The sequence below is a fragment of the Eubalaena glacialis genome, chromosome 1 (genome assembly GCF_028564815.1).
Source record: "Eubalaena glacialis isolate mEubGla1 chromosome 1, mEubGla1.1.hap2.+ XY, whole genome shotgun sequence".
NCBI classification, from domain to species: domain Eukaryota; kingdom Metazoa; phylum Chordata; class Mammalia; order Artiodactyla; family Balaenidae; genus Eubalaena; species Eubalaena glacialis.
Window position 1 is genome coordinate 86,072,948 of NC_083716.1, and position 26,463 is coordinate 86,099,410.

A 26,463-nucleotide genomic window follows, 5' to 3' on the forward strand; every position below is an offset into this window, starting at 1 on the left:
CCACATCTAGATTGTGAGTTCTCATACTCTTGGAGGCGTTAGGTAATATTTTATTGCCAGCTTAATCTTCTTGCAGCCTGACTCGTGTACCATTCTGCTCAACAGCTCCGATGGTTCCCTACCACCCAGTGAACAAAGCGCCGATTCCTTAGTGTCTGTGTCTTTTTTTTTTATATACATAGATATGTATAAGAGAGAGAGAGAGAATTCTGCTTGAATAGTATCATCACTATTTAGTATCACTCAACCTTCTGTTTGTAAACTGATTTATATTTCTACTCAATATAGTATACTTTTCCATATAATATATTCTTATATTTAATGAATGCCTAATAATCTGTTAGATTTGCCATGATCTTCTTCCCCAACCATTATCAATAAACAAAGGTTTTTTTTTTACTTGTTTGTTTTTGCTATTATAACAGGATAGCAATGTACATTCTTACATATGTATTTTTTCCCTTGTCTGCTTATCAATATAAAAAACTTTACACATCACCTTAATACACAAAGGAAGAAGTAAGTGTTAGGGTATTATTTAAAGAGCTACACATACATTTAAACTGTCATAAATAATCATATATATGTGTGTGTGTGTATATATATATATATCGTGTTATTGATATAATTCACCTGCCAATGAATTTCCTTTCTATTTCAACCATTAATAACAATACCAACTATTAACTTTTAATTCTTTGTATGAGACAGACATTGTGTTTCACGTATATTATTTTATTTAATCCACAGAACAAACCTCTTTATCCATTCATTCAGCCATCAAATATTTATTGAGCATCAGCCATGTATCAGTTATTATTTCATCTGGTCTCATGAAACTTATATTTTACTGGAGAAAATGGTCAATAAGCCTGTAAACAAATATATTTAGTATAGTGTCAGATAGTGACAAATATCTACCTGTGAGGTAGGCTCTATTTTACTTTGTAATCCACATCTTACATATAAGGAACCTGAGGCTTAGAAAGCAGAGAATGTGAGGCCACACCAGCTCAGTGCAGCTTCACAGCCTGACTGCTGGGATACCCTCCCACTTTTTCAAGTACATAGAACTGAAGAAGACTTAACATTTCCTTATTTGGTGTATTGCTGTGTCTCTGAATTGTGATTATCAGCTGCTTATACAGCATGAAAGCTGTCAGAGATGTAGACATTTGGAAGAATCTGCTTAAACTAAGGACATCATCTGATAATATTATTCTTGAATATATCCCAGATATGAATTTTTCTTCTTTTCATTTGCTTCATTTTTGTCTCAAAGGTGACTCCACCTACCAAAATGTATTAACTGATAAAAAATACTGATTACCTAAAATACTGGACAATCTAAAATGCCATTAAAATATTTACATATCTTGCAGGATGCGTCATTAAAACCTATTGTAAGTAATGTGTATAGAGGCTATTTGCGGACTTTGATATATATGCTTTCATAATTTAAAAAAAGGTTCAATTCCAATGAAGGATTTCATTATTCCTCACCTACCAAGACGTCATTTTGGTTCCTGTGGTCAACTGCTGATGCCCTTCTCCTTCAGTCCATTAAATGAAGACTCAGTCCCCTCCTTTTCTCCTGGATCCGCTCCCTGTGTGGTGCCTGTCAGAGCAGGTGCAGTAACGATGCAGGAACCCCATTCCTGCCTCTTTAACCCGAGGAAACTTTTCTCGGGAAATGCTTTTTAGGATTGAATCCCACGTGATGCATATGTTCCAAATCACTTTAATATCTGAGCTCTTCACTTTATTTGGCTGATTTCTACTATGTCACTATATACGCTTTTCAAAACTAATCTATAAAATTCAGCAATGTTAATTACCCAGAAATAGTAATGTTCATGCTAAAATGTGATGTGCTTTAAAAATCTGTTGATTATTTTGGAATACAAGGAAGTGAAACAGTATTTGAAAATATTTTGTCAAAACATTCTGAACTGTATGTGTGTATATATATATACACACACAGACACACACAGACACACACACACACACACACACACCCTTCTAACAGTTCGAGGTTTTCAGAGGACTAAAATTTTGCCAAATGATATCCACCCCACTAAGCTGTGTCACGAGCTTCAACATTCTTGTTTAGGACTTTGACATCAGAGGTACTGTTGCACTTCTTCAAAGAGGGAAAACATACTTTCTCTTAATCACTCTCTTTCCTTTGTATAAATTACCTTTGAATTAAATAAAGTTCTTTTCATGGTCTGATAATCAAAAAGTTATAGCAGAAATAGTTTCTTTGGTCCTTGTTAACTCTGGCATTTGACGTTTTAATTTATATACTTGAAGGTCCTCGAAAATTTCCCCTTGCTCAAACTGACTCTCTTCTGATGAAAATGCGTTCAGTAGCAAGTGATGAACTTCATATGATGATGCAACGGAGAATGAGCCAGGAGAATCCTGTCCAGGCAACCGAAACAGAGCTTGCACAGAGACTGCAGCGGCTCACCATTTTAGCAGTTAACAGGATTATTTATCAAGGTAGGACTAGAGAATAAATATGTTCTTACTCAGATATTGAACTAAAAGGAAAATAAGAGAGAACTGACTAGGTTTCAAATTTTTTAACAGCATTATATTTTCATCGTTAGTATCCACACTGGTAAAAGAATCTCTCATTTGGAACTAATAGCCTTGAATAAAATTCCACTTTTTAATATGTTAAATGCTGGCCTAGACTGACCATTGAAGTTTAAAATAGTACAGCACCTCCAATATATTTTTTAAACTTTTCTTTGAGATAATCATAGGTTCACATACAGTTGTTAGGAAATATTACAGAGATCCTGTGTACCCTTTACCCAGTTTCCCCCGATGGATCTTGCAAAACTATAGTCCAGTATCAGTACCAGGATATTGACATGGATACAGTCAAGAAAAAGAACATTTCGGTCACCACAAGAATCTATATGTTGCCTTTTAGCACCACACCCATCTTCCTCCCACCCCCATCCCTTCCTCAATCCCTGGCAACTATCAATCTGTTGTCCATTTATATATTTTCATCATTTCAAGAATGCTAAATAAATGGAATCATACAGTACGCAGCCTTGTGTAGGACTGGCTTTTTTCACTCAGCATAATTCTCTGTAGAGTCTTCCTGGTTATTGCATGTATCAATAGTTTGTTCCTTTTTTGTTTTTGGTGAGTAATAGTCCATAGCATAGATGTCACAGTTTAGTCATTTAGCTGTTGAAAGTTGATCTGGGTGTTTTTCAGTTTGGGGTTATTACAAATAAAGCTAGCTGCTATAAACATTTATGTAAAATTTTTGTGTGAACATGGGGCTTTCCTTTTCTGGGATAAATGTCCAAGAGTGCAGTTTCTAGGTTGTACAGTAGTTGTATGTTTTGTTCTTGTTAAGAAACTGCCAAACTTTTCTAGAGTGGCAGTATAATTTTATATTCCTACCAGCAATGTGTGAGTGATCCAGTTTTCTTCATGTCTTTACCAGCATTAGGAGTTTCACTGTTTTTAATTTCAGCCATTCTGATAGGTAATATAGGGGTATAGCCTTGTGGTTTCAATGTGCGTTTCTACAGGTGCTAAATGATTTATATATTTATATATAAACTTTAATACCTACAGCAACCACTAAAAAGCTATGCAAAGAAATATACTCAAAAACACTATAGATAAGTCAAAATTCTAAAAAACGTTCAAGTGACACACAAGGTGTTTTTTTTTTTTAACTTTTCTAATTTATATTTGGGGCAACCAGCCTCCAGGGTAAACTGTGAAATTGAACCATTTTTATCACATGCATGGCATTTGATGGGATAGCATGTCTAGTGAAACAGGTCTGCACATCTGTCTAATGTAAATATCACATGGTCTTTATGTTTAATTTGTACAAGAACCTTTATGACTTTAATAATTTTGCAGTTTAATTCATCTTCATTAGTAAAATAGACCTTTAATTTAGAACTGCGTGACTTATGTATGTTTAAATTTCTACATTGTTTTAGGTGAATTCATTTTCTCTAGTATATTGTATTTTCTACATCTAATACACCTACTACACATTTATATTGTGACAACTGAATCAGAAATTACATAGAATATTTTTGCCAGCATCATTACCATTTGTAATGGCTAGTGATTTGACTAATTCAAATTTGACTAATTTTTTGACTTGATTTGACTAATTTTTTATTCTTCTTTTAATTCAAAGAGTTTAATCCAGACATTATTGACATTTTGAGTACTCCAGAAAATGCACCTCAAAGCAAGACCTCAGTTTCCCAGACTGAAATTTCTGAAGAAAATATTTATCATGAACAGCCTTCTGCTTTCAATCCATTTCAGAAAGAAATGTTCACATATCTGGTAGAAGGCTTCAAAGTATCTACTGTAAGTAAATTAATTAATTACATGGGAAACATTCATTCACAGAAAGGGAGCAGGGGTTTTGTGTGTCTGTATTATATGTTTTCAAAATCATATTCCTACACTTTCACAGCGTTTTCTGAAACTCAGACAACTTGAATGTTAATAACAGAGTAAAATGTATTGCTAATTTACCCTTTCGAAAAGGACTCACTTCATGCAGCATTGGTTTTTAAGCCTGTAACCCAACAACCATGTTCTAATGTTGTAATTTTGTAAATAAGAACAGCATCAGAAAAGAGTAGGAATTTGATGATTACTATGAGGTTTAAACTAATAACCTGTTTTTAACGGACTTTATTTATAGCTACCTACTCTAGAATTATTATTATTATGAGTAATTATGAAGTGTATGTAGATGTTGCCTTAAGCATATCCAACACCTTCAAAGTGACACAGAGAATACTGACAAGCGTCAGGCTCCATTTATCATCAGCTCACTTAGGGTTCTGTGGGCCACTTACAATTGACCATAGGGAACAAATTGGTCAGTACACTCCGTAGATACCAAAGGCTAATCTAATTCTAGCAGAACTCATAAATCATGATTCTGCCAATCTCTAAATCTAAACTAGATTTTGTTGTCTGCAGGTTCCACTTAGAACTGAATCATTCACACAGAGCCCTTAGGACTAGGAGTAATTGGAGAGCCTTTTCCAAAACTCAGAATAAACTCTAAAATGTACTGATTCCAGTTTTTAAACCAGATGCAGGATATTTGATCAGGATTGGGTTAGCCTTAGTGGGACCACAATCAAAACAACTTATTTGGTTATTTGTTAGGGGATATTGATGATCAATTTACATGCAGTTCTTAATTTGTGACAATTATACTCAATGTTTTAGTACTAATTCAAGTCTTTATTATGAATCCTTTCTCTTTTATATTGCAAAATCAATGTAGGCTTATCTACCACTGTTCTTTGATGGTTCTTTTTTTTTTCCTTTTAAGATTTCCAAGCCCTAGGTAATTTTTTTAAGTGGCTTAGGACTTTAGCTTCTTTGTCTCTCCTTTTTAAAATTGTGGTAAAATATACATAACATAAATTTTGCTATTTAAGTGTACATATCAGTGACCTTAAGTCCATTCACACTGTTGTGCAACCATTACCACTATCCATCCCCAGAACTTCCTCCATTGTCCCAAACTGAAACTCTGTACCCATGAAATAGTAACTCCCCATTAGCCTCTCCCCCAGCCCCGATAAACTGCTGTTCTACTTTGTCTCTATGACTTTGACTTTCTAGATACCTCATATAAGTTATCATACAATATTTAATATTTGTCCTTTTTGTATGTGGCTTATTTCATGATTCATTTTAGTAAAATGTTTTTAAGTTCATTCATACTGAAGCATGTATCAGAACTTCCTTTTTAAGGCTGAACAGTATTCCATTCTGTGTATATACCACATTTTGTTTATCCATTCATCCATCAATGGGTATTTGGATTGTTTCTACCTTTTGGCTATTTTGAACAATGCTGCTGTAAACACTGGTGTACATCCATCTCTTTTAAACCCCATTTGTATGGATGTATATGTCTTTCTAATTTCAACTGTTTAAAAATTCTAGAGTAAAACATGTTCTGTGATTTTTAGGACTGTGTTGAGGTTAGGATATTATTGCTTAAGAAGTTTGATCCTAATTCATTCCTGTTTTGATTTAAGGGTTCAAGTAAAGCCAGTGGTTCCAGACAGCAGTGGGCTAAAATCTTATGGTCTTGTAAGGAAACCTTCCGAATGCAGCTTGGGAGACTGCTCGTGCATATTTTGTCACCAGCCCACCCTTCACAAGAGAGAAAGCAAATTTTTGAAATAGTTCGTGAACCAAATCACCAGGAAATACTACGAGACTGTCTTAGCCCATCCCTGCAAGTAAGTACCCCAGTACTTCGTAAGTAAAAACTATTGGTCAAATATAAAACTGTACAAAACAAGAACTGAAATTAAACTGTATTTTCATGCCAAACACCATAAATTAGTTTTCTTAGCAAATAAATATTTTCTGAGGTCTTTCTTCAGATGCTCTTTACCAGAGTCAATTTGACCTCTCTGTTTATTCCCCATTTTTTTCCAGGGTTTAAGAAGTTCTGTATCTGAGTTCTTATAAGACCCTTTGTAGTTTGTTACTAAATCTTGAAGTGTTTTCTTTAAGAACTGTTTGGAGACTTTTTTAAGCATTTATATTATCCATGAAACATCTATAGTGAATAGCTCGAACAACAGTACATATAACATATTTCAAAAATATTTACAGTAAGTTAAAATAAAAAATATTTGTTGATCATCTGGAATGATAAAATCAAAATACTTAAAGAATTTTAAAGTCTATAAATTCTATCACTTAACTAGTGATAGATGGAGAATTTAAATGGTACAACCATTCTAGACAGCTGTTCAGCAGTTTCTTATAAAATTAAACATACCCTTAACCTGTGACCCTAAAATCCATTTTTAGGTATTTACCTAAGAGAAATTACAACATATGTCCATAAAAAGACTAGTAGAAGAATATCCATGGCAGCCTTTTTACTAATAGCCAGAAACCAGAAATAACCCAAGTGTCTGTCACTGGGAGAATGTGTAACTAAGTTGTGATATATTTATACAGTAGACTACTATAGAAGCAATAAAAAGGAACAGACTACTGATACACCCACCAATATGGTTGAAGCTCAAAATCATTGTGTCGGTGAAAGAGACAGCCAAGCACAAAAGAGTAGACATTCTGTGATTCTATTCATTTGAAGCCCAAGAACAGGCAAAATTAAGATATGGTCATAGAATTCAAGCAGTAGTTGTCTCTGTGAGGAGAGGGGCTGTGAGAAGGGGAGTTGATTGGAAAGGGGCATAAGGAAACTGCCTGGGGTGATAAAAATGTGCTGTATCTTAGTTTGGGTAGTGGTTACATGGGCGTATGCAGTTGTCAGAACTCGTAGAAATGAACATTTAATGTCTATATGCTTTATTGAATGCAAATTATACCCCTATAAATAAAGTATTAGATGATATTTAAGAAAGGACAGGTATCCCTTTTATATCCCTGGGAAACTCATATTTATCATACTAAGAACCAAAAGGTTATAGATTTGAAGTGATACTTTTAGGTGCTCTTTCCAGTATTAAGACTCTCTCAGGTGCACTAAGGGCATTGTCTTCCCTTTCCCAAGGCAGAAGCATAACTAGCCCATAGTTTCCTTCTATGGAGAATTCAAAGAGATGTTCTTTCTTGCTTTATACTTAGCAAAGCTGCCGTCCCCCTGAATCCAGCCCTGATGTTCCCACTCCTCTCCCACCAGCCTCCCTTCTCTACTGCTCCATTTCTGTTGGTGGTTTCCTTACTGCTTTCGGCTTGAAACATTGGAACTACGGTTGACTTTCTTCTCTCTTGAATCCATTTTATTACCAAGGCCAGTTATTTGTCTAGTCCTGCCCTTCTCTATAGTCTGCCCACCCATCCTAGTTTACACTTTCACCCCTTATGCTTGAATCACTAGAATAACCTCCTCTCCACCTCAAGACCAAAAAACTGTATCTGGTAATTTTTTTAAAGTTTATTATGGCAACATTCAAGCATACCTAAAAGTTGGGAGAAATCAGAAAAAGAACCCCACGTGACATTACGCAGCTTTAATTTTTCTTTGTAGTATTTTGAAACAAATGTCAGATGTCAAATCGTTTTACCTGTAAATACTTCAGTATGTATCTCTGACTGATAGGACTTTGTTTTAACTTATCACTCTCTGTGATTGTAACAATAATTCCTTATTATCATCTAATACCCAGTGTTTAAATTTTCCTAATTTTCTTATATTTTTTTTAAATAGTTCTCTTGATTCTGGACCCAAACAAGGCCCTTATACTGTGTTTGTTTGATGTGTGCTACATCTTTTTAATCCTGGCAATTATCCTCCCCAACGCTTTTTTTTTTTTTAATGTCATGTATTTGTTGGTGACACTGGGTCATTTGTTCTGTAGAATTTCCCACATTCTGGATTTGGCTGATTGCATCCTTGTGGCTCTAGATCTAGAGGCTTGACTAGATTTCAGTTCTTGATTTCATATTTGCCTTTGTGCTTGGTTTTTTAAAAGAATACTTTAGTAGGAGTGCTTTGCATTTTCCGTTACATCATGGCAGGAGGCAGAGAATGTCTGGTCGCTCTGCTCTTTGAGATGGTAGCAGCATGATTCATCCGTTATGAAGTTCATCCTCAGTCTTTAACCTAATAGTTTTAGCAGCCATCGATGATACAGCTGCCAGGATCCATTTTTTGATTAGGACCTGCAAAATAGTGATTTCTCTACGTTTCTCATTCCACCAGCATCTATTAGCTCTGATTCTTCTATTGGGAAGAATATTCCCTTATCAGCTATTTGGCTACCCTGAAATATAGTGTGTATAGGAAAGGCAAGGTAAATGCTTGCTTCTTTCCTCTGTTTGTTTTTAGAATAATAAGTTGGTGCCCTGGCAACCTTTAATTTTTGTATTTGTTTTTATTTTTGAGGTCTTGTCATGAACTCAGGTATTTTTTTAATAAATTTAATAAGTAGTTTCACACCTTTGCAGTTATTTTTCTGTTTGATGTTCAGATTAACACCTCTGTAGATTCAAGTTGTTTTATCCTTTTAACATGGCCTTTTTAATTTTTAACAAGTTAATATGATTAACTTCCTTCCATTCTGGAGCAGAAGAATGTCCCGGGCTCATCTTGTACATTTCCTTCCCTGGGCCTGGAACCAAACTCTTCCCCCAAGAAGCCCCTATTTCCTTTTAATGAGATAATAGTATTTAGAGACTATAAAGCTAGGGACTAGGTACGTTTATTTCTATTGGGTTGTCATTTCTTCTCAGCCTTTTTAGTGAACAAAGCTAAGAATTGTGTATTTTTTTAGGAAGAAAAATAAATCATGAATTCATGATTTTCTTGGATTTTATGTTTATATTTCTTTTTATTAATGTTGATAAGCTTAATTCCTGATGACATTACCATAATTACTTATTTGCTCTATCTATCTATAAAACATTTTCAAAATAAGATGACAACATTATCACTTATAACAAACCTACTGAATGCAGTTTAAGATTTCTTGGTGGTTCTTCTGTCCTTAGGATACCATTATGGGTGTACCACGAAAATAGTGTATCATAAAAGCATTTAAAATAATTTTCTCTATTTGGTTATGCCACCAACTTGGCATCAAGTAACTAGTTAGGTTCTTTTTTTTTTTCCTTCAATTTGCTTTCTGTTTTTAGAGATTCCACTGGGTATTTATTTGTTTAATTTTGTTTTTAATTACATAAAATGTCTGCCTGGTTCGAAAATCAAAATTGTGAAACATAGCACATTCAAAGAGGTTCTAGCTTTCATCTCTATACCCTTCCCTCATTCTTTCCCTTTCCCTGTAGGTAACCATCCTTACTTGGTTTTTTAATTTCTTTTGGACATATAAGCAAATCTGTGACACACACACATGTGTATATTATCTCCCTCACTTCTTAATACAAAGAAAGATAGTGAACCATACATATCCTTCTCACTCTACTTTCTTCAAGTAACAGTGTATCCTAGCGATCGTTCCGCAGCAGTATAGAGAGCTCTTCTCATGCCTTTTTACAGCTGCCTACAAGCTGTGTTCCGTTTGTAATCTGCCCCCTTTTTTTTTTTTTTTTTTTTTAATTCTGCGTGGTTTTTAAAGCCCCAAGCTTCTCTTCTACTGTTACAACTTGAGTCTGGTTAATTCTCTAGTCTATGGCTCTTCCTTTTTTCAAGATAGTCCCATCTTTTCTCTTATAACCTCTTCACATCCCTGTAGTCCTACTGACAAGCTGCTTTATTCATGGTGCCCACTCAGCACACAACTCCGTCTCTCCTCCCCTTTGTCTGTCTATATGCCCGTTCTGTCCATTTAGGCACGTACCCACATCACGTGGTACCACCTTCAAAGCCTTCCTTCCTTTCTTAGTCCACTCAGAACTCTTCCTTCTTGAAACTTCATTGAAAATTTTATTTTTACACATTTTAACGTTTTATTATTTTCTTAGGATTTGTGTTTAATAGATTCGATTCCTTAAATCTGTTTTCTGAGAGCTGAAAACAAGACTCTGTGTGTGTGTGTCTCCAATAACACCTTTTCTAGTCCCAGGAACTGCAGCCAATAAATGATTGATCAGAGGATGTTAAAATGAGATATTAGAAACAACTTCAGTGTCTAGAAAAATCATGTGTTTCTTTGGATATTCAGAATGAATAAAAACATTTCTGCTAGTTTTTCAAGATGATTTTAAAATGTCACTGAATACTAAACTGAAATATTTTTAGAGTTCTATCAAGAACATTGCCTTTAAGATACACATATGAAAATATTCTAGTCATTTACCATTTCTCTTTATTTGCCAACTCTTCAGGCCTTTTACTTGCAGAGCATCTGTTCATTTTTCTCTTTTGGTCAGGTAGCAGCTGTCTCCTGACTAATTTAAAATGTTGCATTAAAATGAGCTTTGCTATTTTCATCATTGCATATGTTCATCTTATGCTTTTGCGAAATGACATGATGTGATTCAGCGTGTTAATTTAAATATCACCCAAAATGTAATAGTTTCCAAATCCATTTGTTGACTATTCACAGTTTAAAATATCATAAAGCCAACTGCAGTGATATTTGTATCAATGTAAATTTTTAAAAAAGTAAAATTATGTATGTTTCACTTGTTGGCAAAATTAATGTCTAAATATACATAGTGTACACATAACCATCAGGTGTAATATCTATGGCATGAAAGGGCCACTTAAAAAATCATGAATCAAAGTTTGGTTTAGGTTTACACTGGGAAGGACCATTGTCATTACCTTAAGTAACACTCTAATTTTCTTTATAGGGTCTGTTCATAGAAGATTGGCCTAAACCAATCCTTCTCTGGACATGCACAGAACTGAGTGATGACATGTTATTGGTTTAGAGTTTTTCACCTTTTGTTCCCCCTAGGGAATAGTGAATGCTTACAAACAGATCCAAAGATACATTTTTGTTCTGGAATTTTCTCCAACGTTTATTCTCCCAGGCAGAAATTAAAGGAGAAAGAATAATCATGCATAATCCTCTTACCTTAAGGTTTAAAGGAAAGTTTTCCTTCCAGTTCAGTTCTATGAGAAGAACTAAGAATTATTTTTCTTTATCCCAGGCTTATTTTCTGTATTCCTTTAGCAAATCCTCTCCAAAATTCTTTCCCCAAAAGGTTATATGCTTGCTTTTTTCCTTCTTTCCTTCTTTTCTTTCCTTCCTCTTTTCTTCCTCCCTCCCTCTCCTTCCTTCCTTCCTTCCTTTCCTTCTTTTCTTCCTTTCTTTTCCTCTCTTTCTTTTTTTTTTTTACCTTTTACAATGAAAATTTTCAAACATACTAAGAAAAATGGAGACTAGTGAATACTGTATGAATACCGTATGAATACCATATGACCATCACATAGATCTAACAATTGTTAATAATTTTTATCATATTAACATCATTTCTTTTTTCTGAAGTATTTTAAAGTAAATTATAGTAATCATGACATTTTTCAAAAGACATTTTTTATGTAAACATAGCAACATTATTATACCTAACAAAATTAGCATGTACCCTAATGTCATCATATACCCAACACATAATCGTTTGACAGTTTCTTCAGTTGTTTCCAAAATGTCTTTTTTAGCTGATTTATTTAAACCAGATCCAACCAAATAAATCTAGCAATGTAATTTAATTTACTGTTAAATAATTTAAATGTAAGAAATAAAAATTCTTTATGACTTTAAAAAAATTTTTAATTAAAAAAAATTGTTACTTTTTTTTTAAAGCATGGAGCCAAGTTAGTTTTGTATTTGTCAGAGTTGATACATAATCACGAAGATGAATTGACTGAAGAAGAACGAGACACAGCAGAGCTGCTTATGAATGCTTTAAAGTTATGTGGTCATAAGTGCATCCCCCCCAGTGCATCGACAAAATCAGACCTTATTAAAGTGATTAAAGAGGTGAGTCAGTGAAAGCATAAGAAACAATTTTCTTAGGATAGCCCATTGAATATAACTAAAAAATGATTGAAAGTGTTTTTTTTATTACAGAGTACCATTCATAAAGAATTTGATTTTTTTTTCTTTTTTTTACCTTATATTGCTTTTTTACTATGAGAGAACAAATAGGCCTGTTTTAAGGAGCATTTTATTCTCTGTGGTCATGCTTATCCATTATCACTAGCTTTCAGGGAAGGAAAGATTTTAATAGTGACAAGCAAGTTGAATCATCAACCTTAAGTTCTGGGTTCTTTAATGAAAAGGCAAAATAAGGAAGCAAGCAACTATGCACACCCATCGGGTTTGGCAACCCTAGTTAACTATTCCACCCTAATTTCTGTGACCCAAATTGTGTGGAAACAAAGGGGAGTTATAGCATTATTTAAGTGGTTAATGTATTTTAATATCTTGGTCTCGTGGGGACAATATTTTTTTCCTTTGTTAACTTTGTTTTAAATTTAGTTTGTTGGGCTCTGTGCCAGTGTTAAATGATAAATAATAAGTTTTATATAATATATTATTATCCAAATCTTTTAGGAACAAAAGAAATATGAAACTGAAGAACATGTGAATAAAGCCAACTGGCAGAAAACAGTTAATAATAATCAGCAAAGGTAGGATTTTATGTGTCCTAAAAGCTGTGTCTTTTTAGGAACCCATTAGATTTCACATATACTGTTAGTTTTAAAGTATCATGTTTTGATATACATTTAATGTTCCACATATGCTTAACTGATGGGCATCTTGTTTGTTTAGTCTCTTTCAGCGTCTTGATTCAAAATCAAAGGATATATCTAAAATAGCTGCGGATATCACCCAGGCAGTGTCTCTTTCCCAAGGAATTGAGAGAAAAAAGGTGATCCAGCACATCAGAGGAATGTATAAAGTGGATCTGAGTGCCAGCAGACATTGGCAGGAGCTTATTCAACAACTGACGCATGACAGGTGAGCATGGATTTTCATATATTGGTGTTATTTTCACTCCTGAGTAAAGATTCATTACATTATCTCACTAGTTTAAATATTTTTTGTGTACTTATTTGTGATTTATTTCAGCTTGAAGAATAATCCTATGAGAATATTTTTTTTTAATTTTTAGGGAGAGAAAAAATAATGAGAGGGAGAGGCATTAGCTCTTCCAGAGAGAAAAATCTATATATCGGCTTTCATTTTAAAATATGATCTTTGAAAAAGAATAGAGAAATCACTGAAACAGGATAGTTGGGAAATAAACCTTTTTCTAGTTAAGACTTTAATAACACAGTTTAAAAGATGCGTCACAAATAAGGAAAAGAGGGAAATTAAAGTATTATTCTCTGAATTTGATTAAGATAAATGATTAGTATTATGACTTCGAGGCACTAAACATTATACGCTAATCATTATACACTAAAGCAAATTCCAGGTGAATGAATGAACGAAACTCAAAAAGTCTACAAAGTAGAAGAAAATAGGATATTTATCAATGGTGATGGACAGATAACTTTCTTAAGATCAAACACAATTGAAGAAACTACAAAGAAGAAATGAATGGCTTTGACCTTTCACATTTTCCAGTGTATTTAACAAGCATAACCACAACAAAACATCAAGGTTTATTTTTAGCAAGTATTTCACAGGGTTAACAGGTTTATGGTTTTAAAAATGCATAAAGATTTGAAAATAAAATATCAAGATCCCAAAAGTTTGAATAAGCAAAAGACATGAATATACTCTTCACATAAGACAAATAGAATTAATAAACAGATGGGAAAATATTGACTATTGCTAGAAGCTGATTTAAAACCTTTAGTTACCATATTTTACCTTTTATGTTACAAAAAAAAATTTTTTTTAGGTGCTAATCTCCACAGCAGGAAGAAATGTATCTTAGCCCTTGGTCAGAGGTTTGGTGGCATTGAACACTTTGACATGTGTCAGGAACCCTACAAACATTTTATTTCTAGTTCCACTTATCCTGTTTTAGTGATTCTGTCCTAAGGAAAATATTCAAAATATGGAAAAGCAATAAGCATAAAGGTTTTCATCTCTGCATTATTTGTTAGTGAATGAATTGGAAACAACTTAAATATATAATAATAGTAATAGAGTTAAATACATTATTATGCATCCACTCAATATAACATTAGCCATTTAAAATGGTAATAATAAAGACTATACTGTGTTCAGTGAAAAAAGGCAGGATATAGAAATGTGTATACATAATTTTAACTGCAATTTTAAAAACTGAAAGAAAGTAATCACTACCAGTATTTTGGTATGTTTGGGGTAGTGGGATTAAGGGTAATTTTTTTTTCCTCTTATCTATTTCAAAAAATGTATTTAATATGGTTCTACTATTTCCTTTCATTTAAAATATTAATTTACTTTAAAACATTTTAAGAAATGTGATTACTACAAAAGTGAACTCATTTTGTTTGTTATATTAGATAATAGGCAAAATGGGAAATGAAGAAAATTGATTTTTTTCTGTAGTTAACCATACTAAGTCTAATATATTGCTAAAGCATACATAGTAGTCATGCTATATCTTTTTTAAAATTTAATAGATACAAGAAATTGGTAGCAGAGCTTGCCTCGAGGCAGGGACACTGGGACTCCGGAGCAGGAGGATACTTTTTTTTTTAATGTTATCCTTTTGTACAATGTGTATGCATAGCCTAGTCTAATTATATAACTGGTTGGGATTTTTCAATTGCATAGATAAATTTTGATTTATTTGTTCAATTTCTATAATGTTTTTTTTCAAACTACAAATACTTCAGGTTACCACTTAAAATCTTTTCTTTTCACTTGCAGAGCAGTCTGGTATGACCCCATCTACTATCCAACTTCATGGCAGTTGGATCCAACAGAAGGGCCAAATCGAGAGAGAAGGCGCTTACAGAGATGTTACTTAACTATTCCAAATAAGTATCTCCTTAGGGATAGACAAAAATCAGAAGGTGATAGTGGCTTCTTGACTCAACATGTAAATACAGCAGATTAGCTATGGGCATTACACAAAGATAATAATGTCCTTTTTTTCCTCAGCAGATGTGGTCAAACCACCACTCTCTTACCTATTTGAAGACAAAACTCATTCTTCTTTCTCTTCTACTGTAAAGGACAAAGCTGCAAGTGAGTCTATAAGGTAAATTTGAATCCATAAGACATTTTCTGTTTTGTTGAAGGTGTTAAAGACTTTAATAGTCTATTGTTGCGCTTATGTAATATTTATTTTAGATAATGCCGTGGTTTGGGGAAAGATCCCAAACATGGCTCAAAGAGAAGACAAAGCTGAATGGCCAGAATCCAAAAAGAACAGACATTTTTGTTAGGGAGGATTCATTGGACTTCAGTCATCATGCTCTGGCCCTTGGTTGCATACATATATTTTTGTAGTTGATTTTTCTAACAGCTCTGTGAAATAGATAGCGCTGCTGGTGGCATCGCAAGAGGCAATCTAGTGTATTGATTAAAGGTTCAAATCCTAGTTCCTCCTCTTACTAGCTATCTGATCTTAGCCTCTCTCTGTCTCAGTTTCCTCATCTGTTACATGAGGAAGATAAGTCATAGCACTATTCAGTGGGTCAGTATGGTAACTATTGATAGTCTTATCATTATTGTTGCGGTCGAGGTTGTTATGATGCCCATTGTATAGATAAAAAACTGCGAGACTCAAAAAAGATAATTGACTTGACTAAAGAATAGAGGAACTTTTCTGACTCTGAAGCCCCCCTTTTTCCTAGAATGCTAAGCTTCTTTTCTGTGTTTGAAGTATCAGAGCCATGAACCAATGTTTGCTTATTTACTGGAAAATATAAAATATTGAAGTCTCTTTTAAATAACGGAATCCCTGTATTCTGCATAAGAGTGTTGGGATTATTCACCTTTTCTAAAAGTTTCCGCTATTTTCTCCTCTATTATAATGTCAAAAAATGAGATATTTTCATGTGGATTTTAACAAGATGTTTTATGCTTTTGAAACTCTAGTCTGCTTTGCTGAAATCTTCTATGATAAAATAAAGCTTTTACTCTCTGAAATCGGTCAAAACATTTAATCATAGTAATTTTAAATATGTTTTGACAGAGTGAATCGAAGATGTATCAGCGTTGCACCATCTAGAGAGACAGCTGGTGAATTGTTGTTAGGTAAGTCACATTTTGCAGATATTTACACATATTCACCCTGCCTATTTTATTCTTAGATAATTTGAAGCATTGTTTTGACACACTACCATTAAATGAGATGAACTTTCTATAACAGATAACCTCTTTCTTATAGGTTATTTTGCCTTAACATTGTATATAACGTGTATGACTCATGAATGTGAAAAATGACAATCTTATTCTCTGAAAAGCACATGAACAGCATTTTAATTTTTATAAAATTGACTTTCTTCATGAGTATACATTTTTATATTTAATCATTCCTTTTATTATATATCAATTTTTATTTTTAAAGTAAAGAATTATTGGTATACTTATAAGCCTACTGTTTTAACAGATACCCCTATGCATATGAAATATATCCACCTTGAGATTGTTCATAATTTATATTCTCTATTGTACTTCTGAGAGAAAGGCCAAGACTGTCGATCCATGGATAGTTACATTTGGTGAGAAATTTTTTCCTCAAGACGTGAAGGAATAAGGTTTTATCACTCTAGTCTCTATTCCCTTAAAGAACCAACTTGTACGCTGTGGGCCAGTTGTTCTCAAAGCGCGGTCCCCAAATCAGGAGCATCAGTATCACATAGGAACTTCTAAGAAATACGCATTCTCAGGCCCCAGCCCAGACCTGCTGAATCTGAAACTCTGTGAGTGGGGCCCAGCGATCTGCATTTTTATGAACCCTGCAGAGATTCTGATGCACCCTCATATTTGAGAGTCACTACAGTTGGCTAAAGCTATAGCCCCGAAGGCCTGACAGGCAGAGTTTTGAGCTTGCCAGGGCTGAGCCCCATGGTCATGAGGGTGGAGATGGTGCCTTTCTCCGAGCCAGCCGTGCCAGTGCTCAAGGTGACCAGCACCCACTGCAGAGCCCCAGGGAAGTTTCTACTGTTTGGATACATGACGTAGGGACATGCATTAACAACAGCCTATCAAGCAGGAAAAATTGGGGAAGTATCTTGTAAGGCCTTTTCTGCCCTATTGAGTGTTTAAGTCAGCAAAATAATTAAGGGTTCCTCTTTTGCTAGAAAATTTAGTTGATAACTTGACTTCAGTTAATGTATGACAAAATAAAGCAAAGTAATATGCTAGTAACCTAAGAAGAATACTGGTAATAAGTAATAGCCTAAACCTGTTAACACGAAGTGGCAGACACTGTTAATAAACATTTTACATATATTCTAATTTAATTCCCACAGTAACCCTGTGAAATAGAGTCCTCCCTCTTCTTTTTATAATGAGGCTAAAGTACAAAGAGGTTAAGCAACTTGCCTAAGATCTCATGGATGCTCTTCAAAAATATTTATTGAGTATTAGGAACTCGTTCTGGGTTTTGGGATTCAAATTCAGTCCAACTGACTCCAGAGGCATGCCTTTAACCATATAAGGTAATAGTGCGTATACATTTTTAAACTCATACCAATTATTTTCTGCAGGTAAATGTGGAATGTATTTTGTGGAAGATAACGCTTCTGACACAGTTGAAAGTTCCGTGAGTAGAGGCTTAAGTTTACATTTGTATGAATCTAGACAAATTCCCAAAATGTATAAATTTAATACAACCAGAGAGCTTGTAGAACTGTTAGAGTTCATTAATTGTCGCACTCTGTGTAAATTTGTCTGAATTCCAATGTTTTTTTAAAGATAATTTTAAAAAGAAGACCATGCCATCCCCTCTGGCTCATGGTCTGATTCGCAGAGCCGTGAGTATTATGAGTCATATTCTAAAGTGCTCCTGTTATTTCTGTGTATGTCCACTCAATTTCTCACTACTGTCCTCAGTAGCAACAAACTCCCTGCCACTCCCCGTTTACTATCATGTACATTTGCCTTCAAAAAGAAAGAAAAATATTGTCTAATTGAATAACTTAAGTAATCCTGATATTCACATAGCTTAGTAGTCATGATTTTTATCCTTCTGGAAATACTGATATCAATCAGAAAATAACAAAAAACACTCAATTCACATTTTTGTACAGAAAAGCATTTTATCCATTTGAATTCATTTACATGCCATTAAAATATTGTTTTGAGAGCCCTGTAACAGGAGAAGTAAGGTTCTTTGTTTCAGAACTTCTAAAGCTACAAACTGCTAAGGATGTAAGTAAATAAGATTATGTATGGTTTAATGGTGAATACATATTTGATTCAAAGAAATTAATGAGTGAAAACATAAAATTCGGTTGTAAAGCAAATCATGTTAAAAAATAATTAATTTAATATAGCCCCCGAAAATTGAGTAGACATTATTTCATGATTCATATAGCAATTACTACAGTATTTATCCTAGCTAGTAAAAATATAGTTATTTTTCAAGATGTATCTTTTCAGCAACCAAAGAATTTAATAGTTGATACATGAACCAGCTTTTTTTCTGGATCCAAAAGGTTACATATTCCACCTGTAAAACTCTAAAAAGACCCTTGCTTTTTAATAGATTGAAGGCTTCTTCTTTTCTCTGTCCTTTTGTAGCATTTTTTCTTACTTCCTGTATGACATTTGCTATCTTGCCTTTTAAAAGTGGGTGCAAATATCTCGTTCCCCCTTTTTATCATACATAGATTTATTTTATGCAGAGCACTTATCAGAGCACCTTGCCTGTAGATGCTTAATTAACGCTTATTAACTTGAATTCATGTTGAATGTCGAAGCTAAACGGGGAGGATTTTGGTTTTAAGAATGAGAATATTATGTTTTCATTAAAATATTTTATTTACTTTGTAATATATTTCCTGTCTCTACTTCTAGAAATGAGTTGGGACCCGGTACAATAGTAAAGCACACATAGAGCAGGCCAAAGTGTCACTTCCTCCTTACAGCTGTTTTTCAAATTTCTCTTTATTTTTGACTCCTGGAGATTTCATTTCCCTTACTTTCTTGCAAGCTCAACTATACATTTAAAAGAATATTTGCTTAGTAAAAGAAATCTGTCTGAAAAGTCTACGTACTGTATGATTCCAACCATATGACATTCTGGAAAAAGGAAAACAGTGGAGACAATAAAAAGATCAGTGGCTGCCAGATGGAACAGAAGGGAATTTTAGGGCAGTGAGACTAGTCTGTATGATACTATAATGGTGGATACATGTCATTAAACATTTGTCAAAACCCATTTAACTATACAACACCAAGATTAAACTATGGACTTTAGTTAAGAATAACCTATTCAATAGTGGCTCATCAGTTGTAGCACACGCACCACATGAGAACAAGATGTTCACAGTAGGTAAACTGAGTGTGGGGAAGCTATACACTGGAACGCCATGCTGTCTGCTCAATTTTGTAAACCTAAAACTGCTCTAAAAAATACAGCCTACTAAAAAAGTTTAAACAAAGTCTATTTAAATTCTTTTTCTTAGATTTTTTAATGCAGCATTTTGAAGTGTTTAGTAGTGGGAGGATTTTCAGAGAATCTTACCTGCCATTTTGCCACAAAAGGAAGACTTTCTATTGCATTTTGATAGTTTTTAACAATCTAAAATTAAAACAATTATTTCTATTTCATGTAGAGCAAATACTTTCATGTTATTTCCTTTGTCTTTAGAGCCTTCAGGGAGAATTGGAACCAGCATCATTTTCCTGGACATATGAAGAAATTAAAGAAGTTCACAAGCGTTGGTGGCAATTGAGAGATAATGCAGTAGAAATCTTTTTAACAAATGGCAGAACACTCCTGTTGGCATTTGATAACACCAAGGTAAATTTGCCTTTATTAATACATATACTTTTTCAAAGCGATCATGGATCAGTGTAACTACACTCATACTGATTAAATGAAGTTTAACTTATTTAAACTTTGTTTCTGAAATCAAATAAAAATTGCCTTATTTCTTAGTACTGATTAAAGTAAATACTTAGTTATATTAGGATTTTTTTTGTCCTCCAAAACTGTATTAAATTCTCATTCCCCAGAGTGACAGTATCTGTAAAAAGCAAATGAACGAATGTATAACCAACCTGAAAGTAGTTTAACCTTGATAGTAGATTCCATTTTTGGCAAACCCTTTTTTGACCGCCACATCCTTTCAGCTACTGTGTGTCCGCTAGCCTTTATAGAAAACCTCTTGGAAGAAACTGTGAATGCTTGCTGCTTCCAATTCCTCCCCTCCGGTTCTCTTTGGAAATGCTCCAGTCAGATCTTCTTCTCACCACTCCGCGTGTAACTTCTCTGGTTAGCATCACCACTGACCTCCATGTTGCTAAACCCTATGGTCATATTTCTTAGTCTTCATCTTACTTGACTCCTCAGCAGCATTTGACACAGCTGATTATTCTCTCTTTCTTTAAAGAAAGGAAAAATGAAAAACCTTCCTCACTGGGCTTCTGAGTTACCACTTTCTTAGTTCTCCTTTTAGCTCACCAGCCATTCCTCCTCAGTCTTGTTTGCAGATGCTTCCTCTGGGCATCTCGGCGCTCACTCTTCATTTTATTTTTTATTTTTTATATTTTTTGGCCGCAGTGCACGGTTCTCAGGATCTTAGTTCCCGGACCAGGGATTGAACATCCAGGAATTGAACCCAGGCCATGGCAGTGAAAGCGCCGAGTCCTAACCACTGGAACGCTAGGGAATTCCCAGGCTCACCCTCCAGACCTCTTCTCTTCTCATCCCATCTTGTGACTTTAAATACTATCTGTGTTATAACAATTTACAGATTTATATCACCACCCAAACCTCTTCCCTGGATGCCCACTCAAATATTTAAGTTTCTACTTGGCATCTCCACTTGGAAGTCTAATTGGCATCTCAAATTTTACACGGACAAAACTGAACTTCTAATCTCCCCCGCAAAATCTCTTTGCAGTTTTCCCCATCTCAGTAAATGGTGACTCCAGTGTTTCTGATTGGCCAGGTCAAAAACCTGGGGATTATCCTCTACTCCTCTTATTCTTTCATCTACTACATCTACTCTATCAGTAAGTTCTGTTGGCTCACCCCTCAGAATATATCCAGAATCTGACTGCTTCCACTGCTACCATCCTGGTCCAAGCCACTGTCATCTCTTGCACAAATCATTACACTAGCCTCCTAACTGGCCTCCCTGCTTCCATACTCCCTCTTCTTTCAGACTGTTCTCAACACAGCAGCTAAAGTGTGTCAGATCGCGCCATTCCTCTGCTCAAAACCCTCCGACCACTTTCTGTGTCACTCCATTAAAGGCAAAGACCTTACAGTGTTGAATAATCTGGCACTTCCTTATCTCTCTGACCTTATCTTCTACCATTCTATCCTTCACCCTGTCTAATCCATCTGTGGAGACCTTGTTTACCTTGACTATAGCAGACACACTGATGCCTCAGGGCCTTGGCACTTACTGCTCCCTAGAATGCTGCCTGGAATGCTTTTCCTCTTAGAACTACATTACTCACTCCCTTACTTTTTTCAGGTTCCCTGATCAAATGTCTTCTTATCAGAGAGACTTCCCTGATTACTCTAAATAAAACAGTAACCCCTGCCTCACTGCTACCCCCAAGCATCCCTTACCTCCTTTGCTTTGCTCTATTTTTCTCACAGCACTTAAAAGCATCCAACAGTGTCTCCCCAATAGACTATAAGGACTTTGTTTTGTTAAGTGCTTCAGCTTTAGCACCTTAAACATGCTGGTATATAGGTGCTCAATAAATATTTGTTGAATGAATAAATGTTTCCTTTTTCTTGCAGAGGTTAGTATGCAAACTGTCATAAATTCTCTTCCACCAACCTTAGCTTCAGCAGTAGGCAACCTTCAGATTTATTTTTTTTAAATTTTTATTGGAGTATAGTTGCTTTACAATGTTGTGTTAGTTTCTACTGTACAGCAAAGTGAATCAGCTATATGTATACCTATATCCCCTCTTTTTTGGATTTCCTTCCATTTAGGTCACCACAGAGCACTGAGTAGAGTTCCCTGTGCTATACTGTAGGTTCTCATTAGTTATCTATTTTATACATAGTATCAATTGTGTTTATATGTCAATCCCAATCTCCCAATTCATCCCACCCCCACCCTTCCCCCTTGGTATCCGTACATTTGTTCTCTACGTCTGTGTCTCTGTTTCTGCTTTGTAAATAAGATCGTCTATACCAGCTTTTTCAGATTCCACATATATGCATTAATATATGATATTTGTTTTTCTCTTTCTGACTTACTTCACTCTGTATGACTGTCTCTAGGTCCATCCATGTCTCTACAAATGACCCAATTTCGTTCCTTTTTATGGCTGAGTAATATTCCATTGTATATCTGTACCGCATCTTCTTTTTTTTTTTTTTTTTTGAACATCTTTATTGAAGTATAATTGCTTTACAATGGTGTGTTACTTTCTGCTTTATAACAAAGTGAATCAGTTATACATATACATATGTTCCCATATCTCTTCCCTCTTGCATCTCCCTCCCTCCCACCCTCCCTATCCCACCCCTCTAGGTGGTCACAAAGCACCAAGCTGATCTCCCTGTGCTATGCGGCTGCTTCCCACTAGCTATCTATTTTACATTTGGTAGTGTATATATGTCCATGCCACTCTCTCACCCTGTCACATCTCACCCCTCCCCCTCCCCATATCCTCAGGTCCATTCTCTAGTAGGTCTGTGTCTTTATTCCCATCTTGCCACTAGGTTCTTCATGACCTTTTTTTTTTTTTCCCTTAGATTTCATATATATGTGTTAGCATACTGTATTTCTTTTTCTCTTTCTGACTTACTTCACTCTGTATGACTGTCTCTAGGTCCATCCATGTCTCTACAAATGACCCAATTTCGTTCCTTTTTATGGCTGAGTAATATTCCATTGTATATCTGTACCGCATCTTCTTTATCCATTCTTCTCTTGATGGACATGTAGGTTGCTTTCATGTCCTGGCTATTGTAAATAGTGCTGCAGTGAACATTGGGGTGCATGTGTCTTTTTGAATTATGGTTTTCTCTGGGTATATGTCCAGTAGTGGGATTGCTGGGTCACATGGTAGTTCTATTTTTAGTTTTTTAAGGAACCTCCATATTGTAACCTCCAGATTTAGAATATAAGTTTAGTTTTTGTTTTTGCCTTGAACTGATTCTTTTTTTTTTAATTATCATAAAAAATACATAACATAAAAGTTGCCATCTTAACCATTTTCAAGTGTACAGTTCAGTTGTGTTAAGTGTATTCACATTGTTGTGAAACAGACCTTCAGGTTTAGGTTCTTAAACACCCTGTAATCTTGCCTATTCCATAACCAAGATCATTCTTCTCATTCACTTTTAGTCTCATCTTTGATTATCCACATCCGTGGCTCACCTTCCTATGCCTAAAGCATATACACATTTAAGAGGGGTAATTCAAATTTGTTTTTAGCAAAGGCCTGACTCGTCTGTTTTTTTCCATTTATTATCAATTATCATTTAATTGCTTTAGAAGAAATCAGAATACCTTTTTTCTGTGACAGAACTTTTGTGCCTCTCTAAAAAAAGAGTTTATATACTAGTTTTCAATCAGTAGTGAAAATCAAGTATTCTGTTTTACATAGGATAGTTTATTTCATTCTCAGGAAATAAATATGATTACCCTCATACTACAGGTATGATAACTGTAACACAAAGAGTTTAAGCAAGAAAAACGACCAGTTCTGTCTGTCAGAAAACTATGCTCTTTCTACTACATCATGTTGCATTTATTTAGATGAAGACTCTTCATTTTCCTTTATTGATTTTTTTTCTTAGGGTCTGTATATAAGTGACTTCTCTATACAGACTTCTTAGTTTCTTACTGATTTCTCCAGCTGCAAAACATAGTGGTTAAGAGCCACAAGTGAATGAATATAAAAAAAAAAGAAATAGGCTCATAGATATGGAGAACAAACTAGTGGTACCAGTGGGGAGAGAGAAGGGGGAGGGGCAAGATAAGGGGAGAGGATTAAGAGGTACAAACTATTATGTACAAAATAAATAAGTTACAAGGGTATATGGTACAGCACAAGGAATGAAGCCAACATTTTATAACAACTTTAAATGGAGTATAATTTATAAAAAAAATTGAATCACTATGTTGTACACCTAAAACTAATATAATATTGTCAATCAACTACACTTCAATAAATAAATAAATAGCTCAACCTTTGGAGGAAGACGTGGATTTGAATCTCAGTTCCCCACCAGTCCGTGTTATTGGGCAAAAAGTATTTTCTTGGAGGACTTGAGATTAGTAACATGCCTATAATGTCATGGATTCTTTGGAGGAAAATGTCAAGCCTAAAAATAAAATCTGGGTTTTTTTCTCTCCTTCCCTTATAGGTTCGTGACGATGTGTACCACAGTATACTAACAAATAACCTCCCTAATCTTCTGGAATATGGCAATATCACCGCTCTGACAAATTTATGGTATACTGGACAAATTACTAATTTTGAATATTTGACTCACTTAAACAAACATGCCGGCCGATCCTTTAATGATCTCATGCAGTATCCAGTGTTCCCGTTTATCCTAGCTGACTACGTTAGTGAGACCCTTGACCTCAGCGATCCATCAGTGTACAGGTAACTAAAGACATCATCACCTTTTGGCTTTGTCAATATGCTGTATTTATTTTACTGAAGTTCTTATTGTGAGAATTTTCAAACATGCACAAAAATAGAATGAATGTATAATGAGCCCCATGTGACCATGACCCCAGCTCAACAATTATCAAGATTTTTGCCAAACTTACGTCATCCTTTTTTTTCTTCTTAAGGTGAACCACACAAATCTTTTATGTCATTCATATGATCTTTAGTACACATCTGTTAAGAAAAAAGTGGAACATTTTCTTTCATAACCTCAGTGCCGTTATCATATCTAAGAAAATCAACAGTAATTTCATGGTATCATCTAATATCCAGTCCATTTTCAAATGTCCCCTGATTATATCAGAGGTGTCTTTCTATAGTTGATTTGTTTGAGTCAGGCCCACTGTCACCTTTGGTTGCTTTGTGTCTAAAGACATAACATCTAGAACAGCCCTTATTTTTGTGTATGTATTCTTCTCTTTCTTTCTTCCTAACATTGACTTGTTTTTAAAACAAAAATAAGTCATTTATCTTGTAGGATGTCCCCCATTCCACATTAGCATTTAGCTTTTTCCTCTAGCCTCTGTACTTCCTAGAGACTGCAAATTACTTCTAAAGGCTTGCTTAGATTCAGATTCAACTTTTTTTGGCAAGAATCCTCTAGAGGAGGTGGTGTGGACTTTATATTGCCCCATATCAGTAGGCCTGTGATACCCCACTCTAAGGATGCTCAGGCTGGTTCGTGGGTTCAGCCTCCCATTGAACTTGTTTCTTCCATTGATGATTATTGTTCGAGTCTATTATTTCACTAGGGGTTACAGAATGGTGATTTACTATTCTCTCATTTCTTCTGCATTTATTAGAAGAAAACATACAAGATGAGCCCACGATATTTTGTTGTGTCAGAGAGCAAGGAAATTACTATAGTCTTGTCAGAAGGACTCGGGAGCCATATTTGCACACCCATGTTCATTGCAGCTTTATTCGCAGTGGCCAGGAGGTGGAGGCAGCCCAGGTGTCTGTCTGTGGATCAGTGGATGGGGAAAATGAGGTGCATACATACAGAGGAATATTATTCAACCTTAAGAAGGAGGGAAGTCCTGTCACATGGATGAGCCCTGGGGATGTTGTGCTAAATGGAATGAGCCAGCCACAGAAGACAAACACTGTGTGATTCCTCTTCATGAGTTGTCTAGGGCAGTCAACTCAGACAGAGAGTGGAATGGTGGGTGTGGGCGACAGCAGGAGACGGGGTGGATATAGGGGGTTGTTGCTCAGCAGGTTTAGAGTTTCAGCTTTACAAAATGAAAAAGTTTTAGAGACCTATTGCACAACAATG

At 34.9% G+C, this 26,463-nt stretch overlaps 1 protein-coding gene across 1 annotated transcript in view; it reads left to right on the forward strand.

Moving 5' to 3' along the window:
* The window catches only part of LYST (lysosomal trafficking regulator), a 162,820-nt gene that overhangs the window by 89,010 nt on the left and 47,347 nt on the right, over nt 1-26,463 (forward strand). The window contains exons 28-39 of the mRNA XM_061182169.1: nt 2,317-2,508; nt 4,202-4,380; nt 6,087-6,293; nt 12,252-12,428; nt 13,005-13,081; nt 13,224-13,412; nt 15,267-15,412; nt 15,504-15,600; nt 16,540-16,601; nt 18,059-18,114; nt 20,167-20,319; nt 24,871-25,115. Of these exons, the coding sequence (XP_061038152.1) occupies nt 2,317-2,508; nt 4,202-4,380; nt 6,087-6,293; nt 12,252-12,428; nt 13,005-13,081; nt 13,224-13,412; nt 15,267-15,412; nt 15,504-15,600; nt 16,540-16,601; nt 18,059-18,114; nt 20,167-20,319; nt 24,871-25,115 (1,780 nt within the window). The remainder of the gene's footprint in view (nt 1-2,316; nt 2,509-4,201; nt 4,381-6,086; nt 6,294-12,251; nt 12,429-13,004; nt 13,082-13,223; nt 13,413-15,266; nt 15,413-15,503; nt 15,601-16,539; nt 16,602-18,058; nt 18,115-20,166; nt 20,320-24,870; nt 25,116-26,463) is intronic.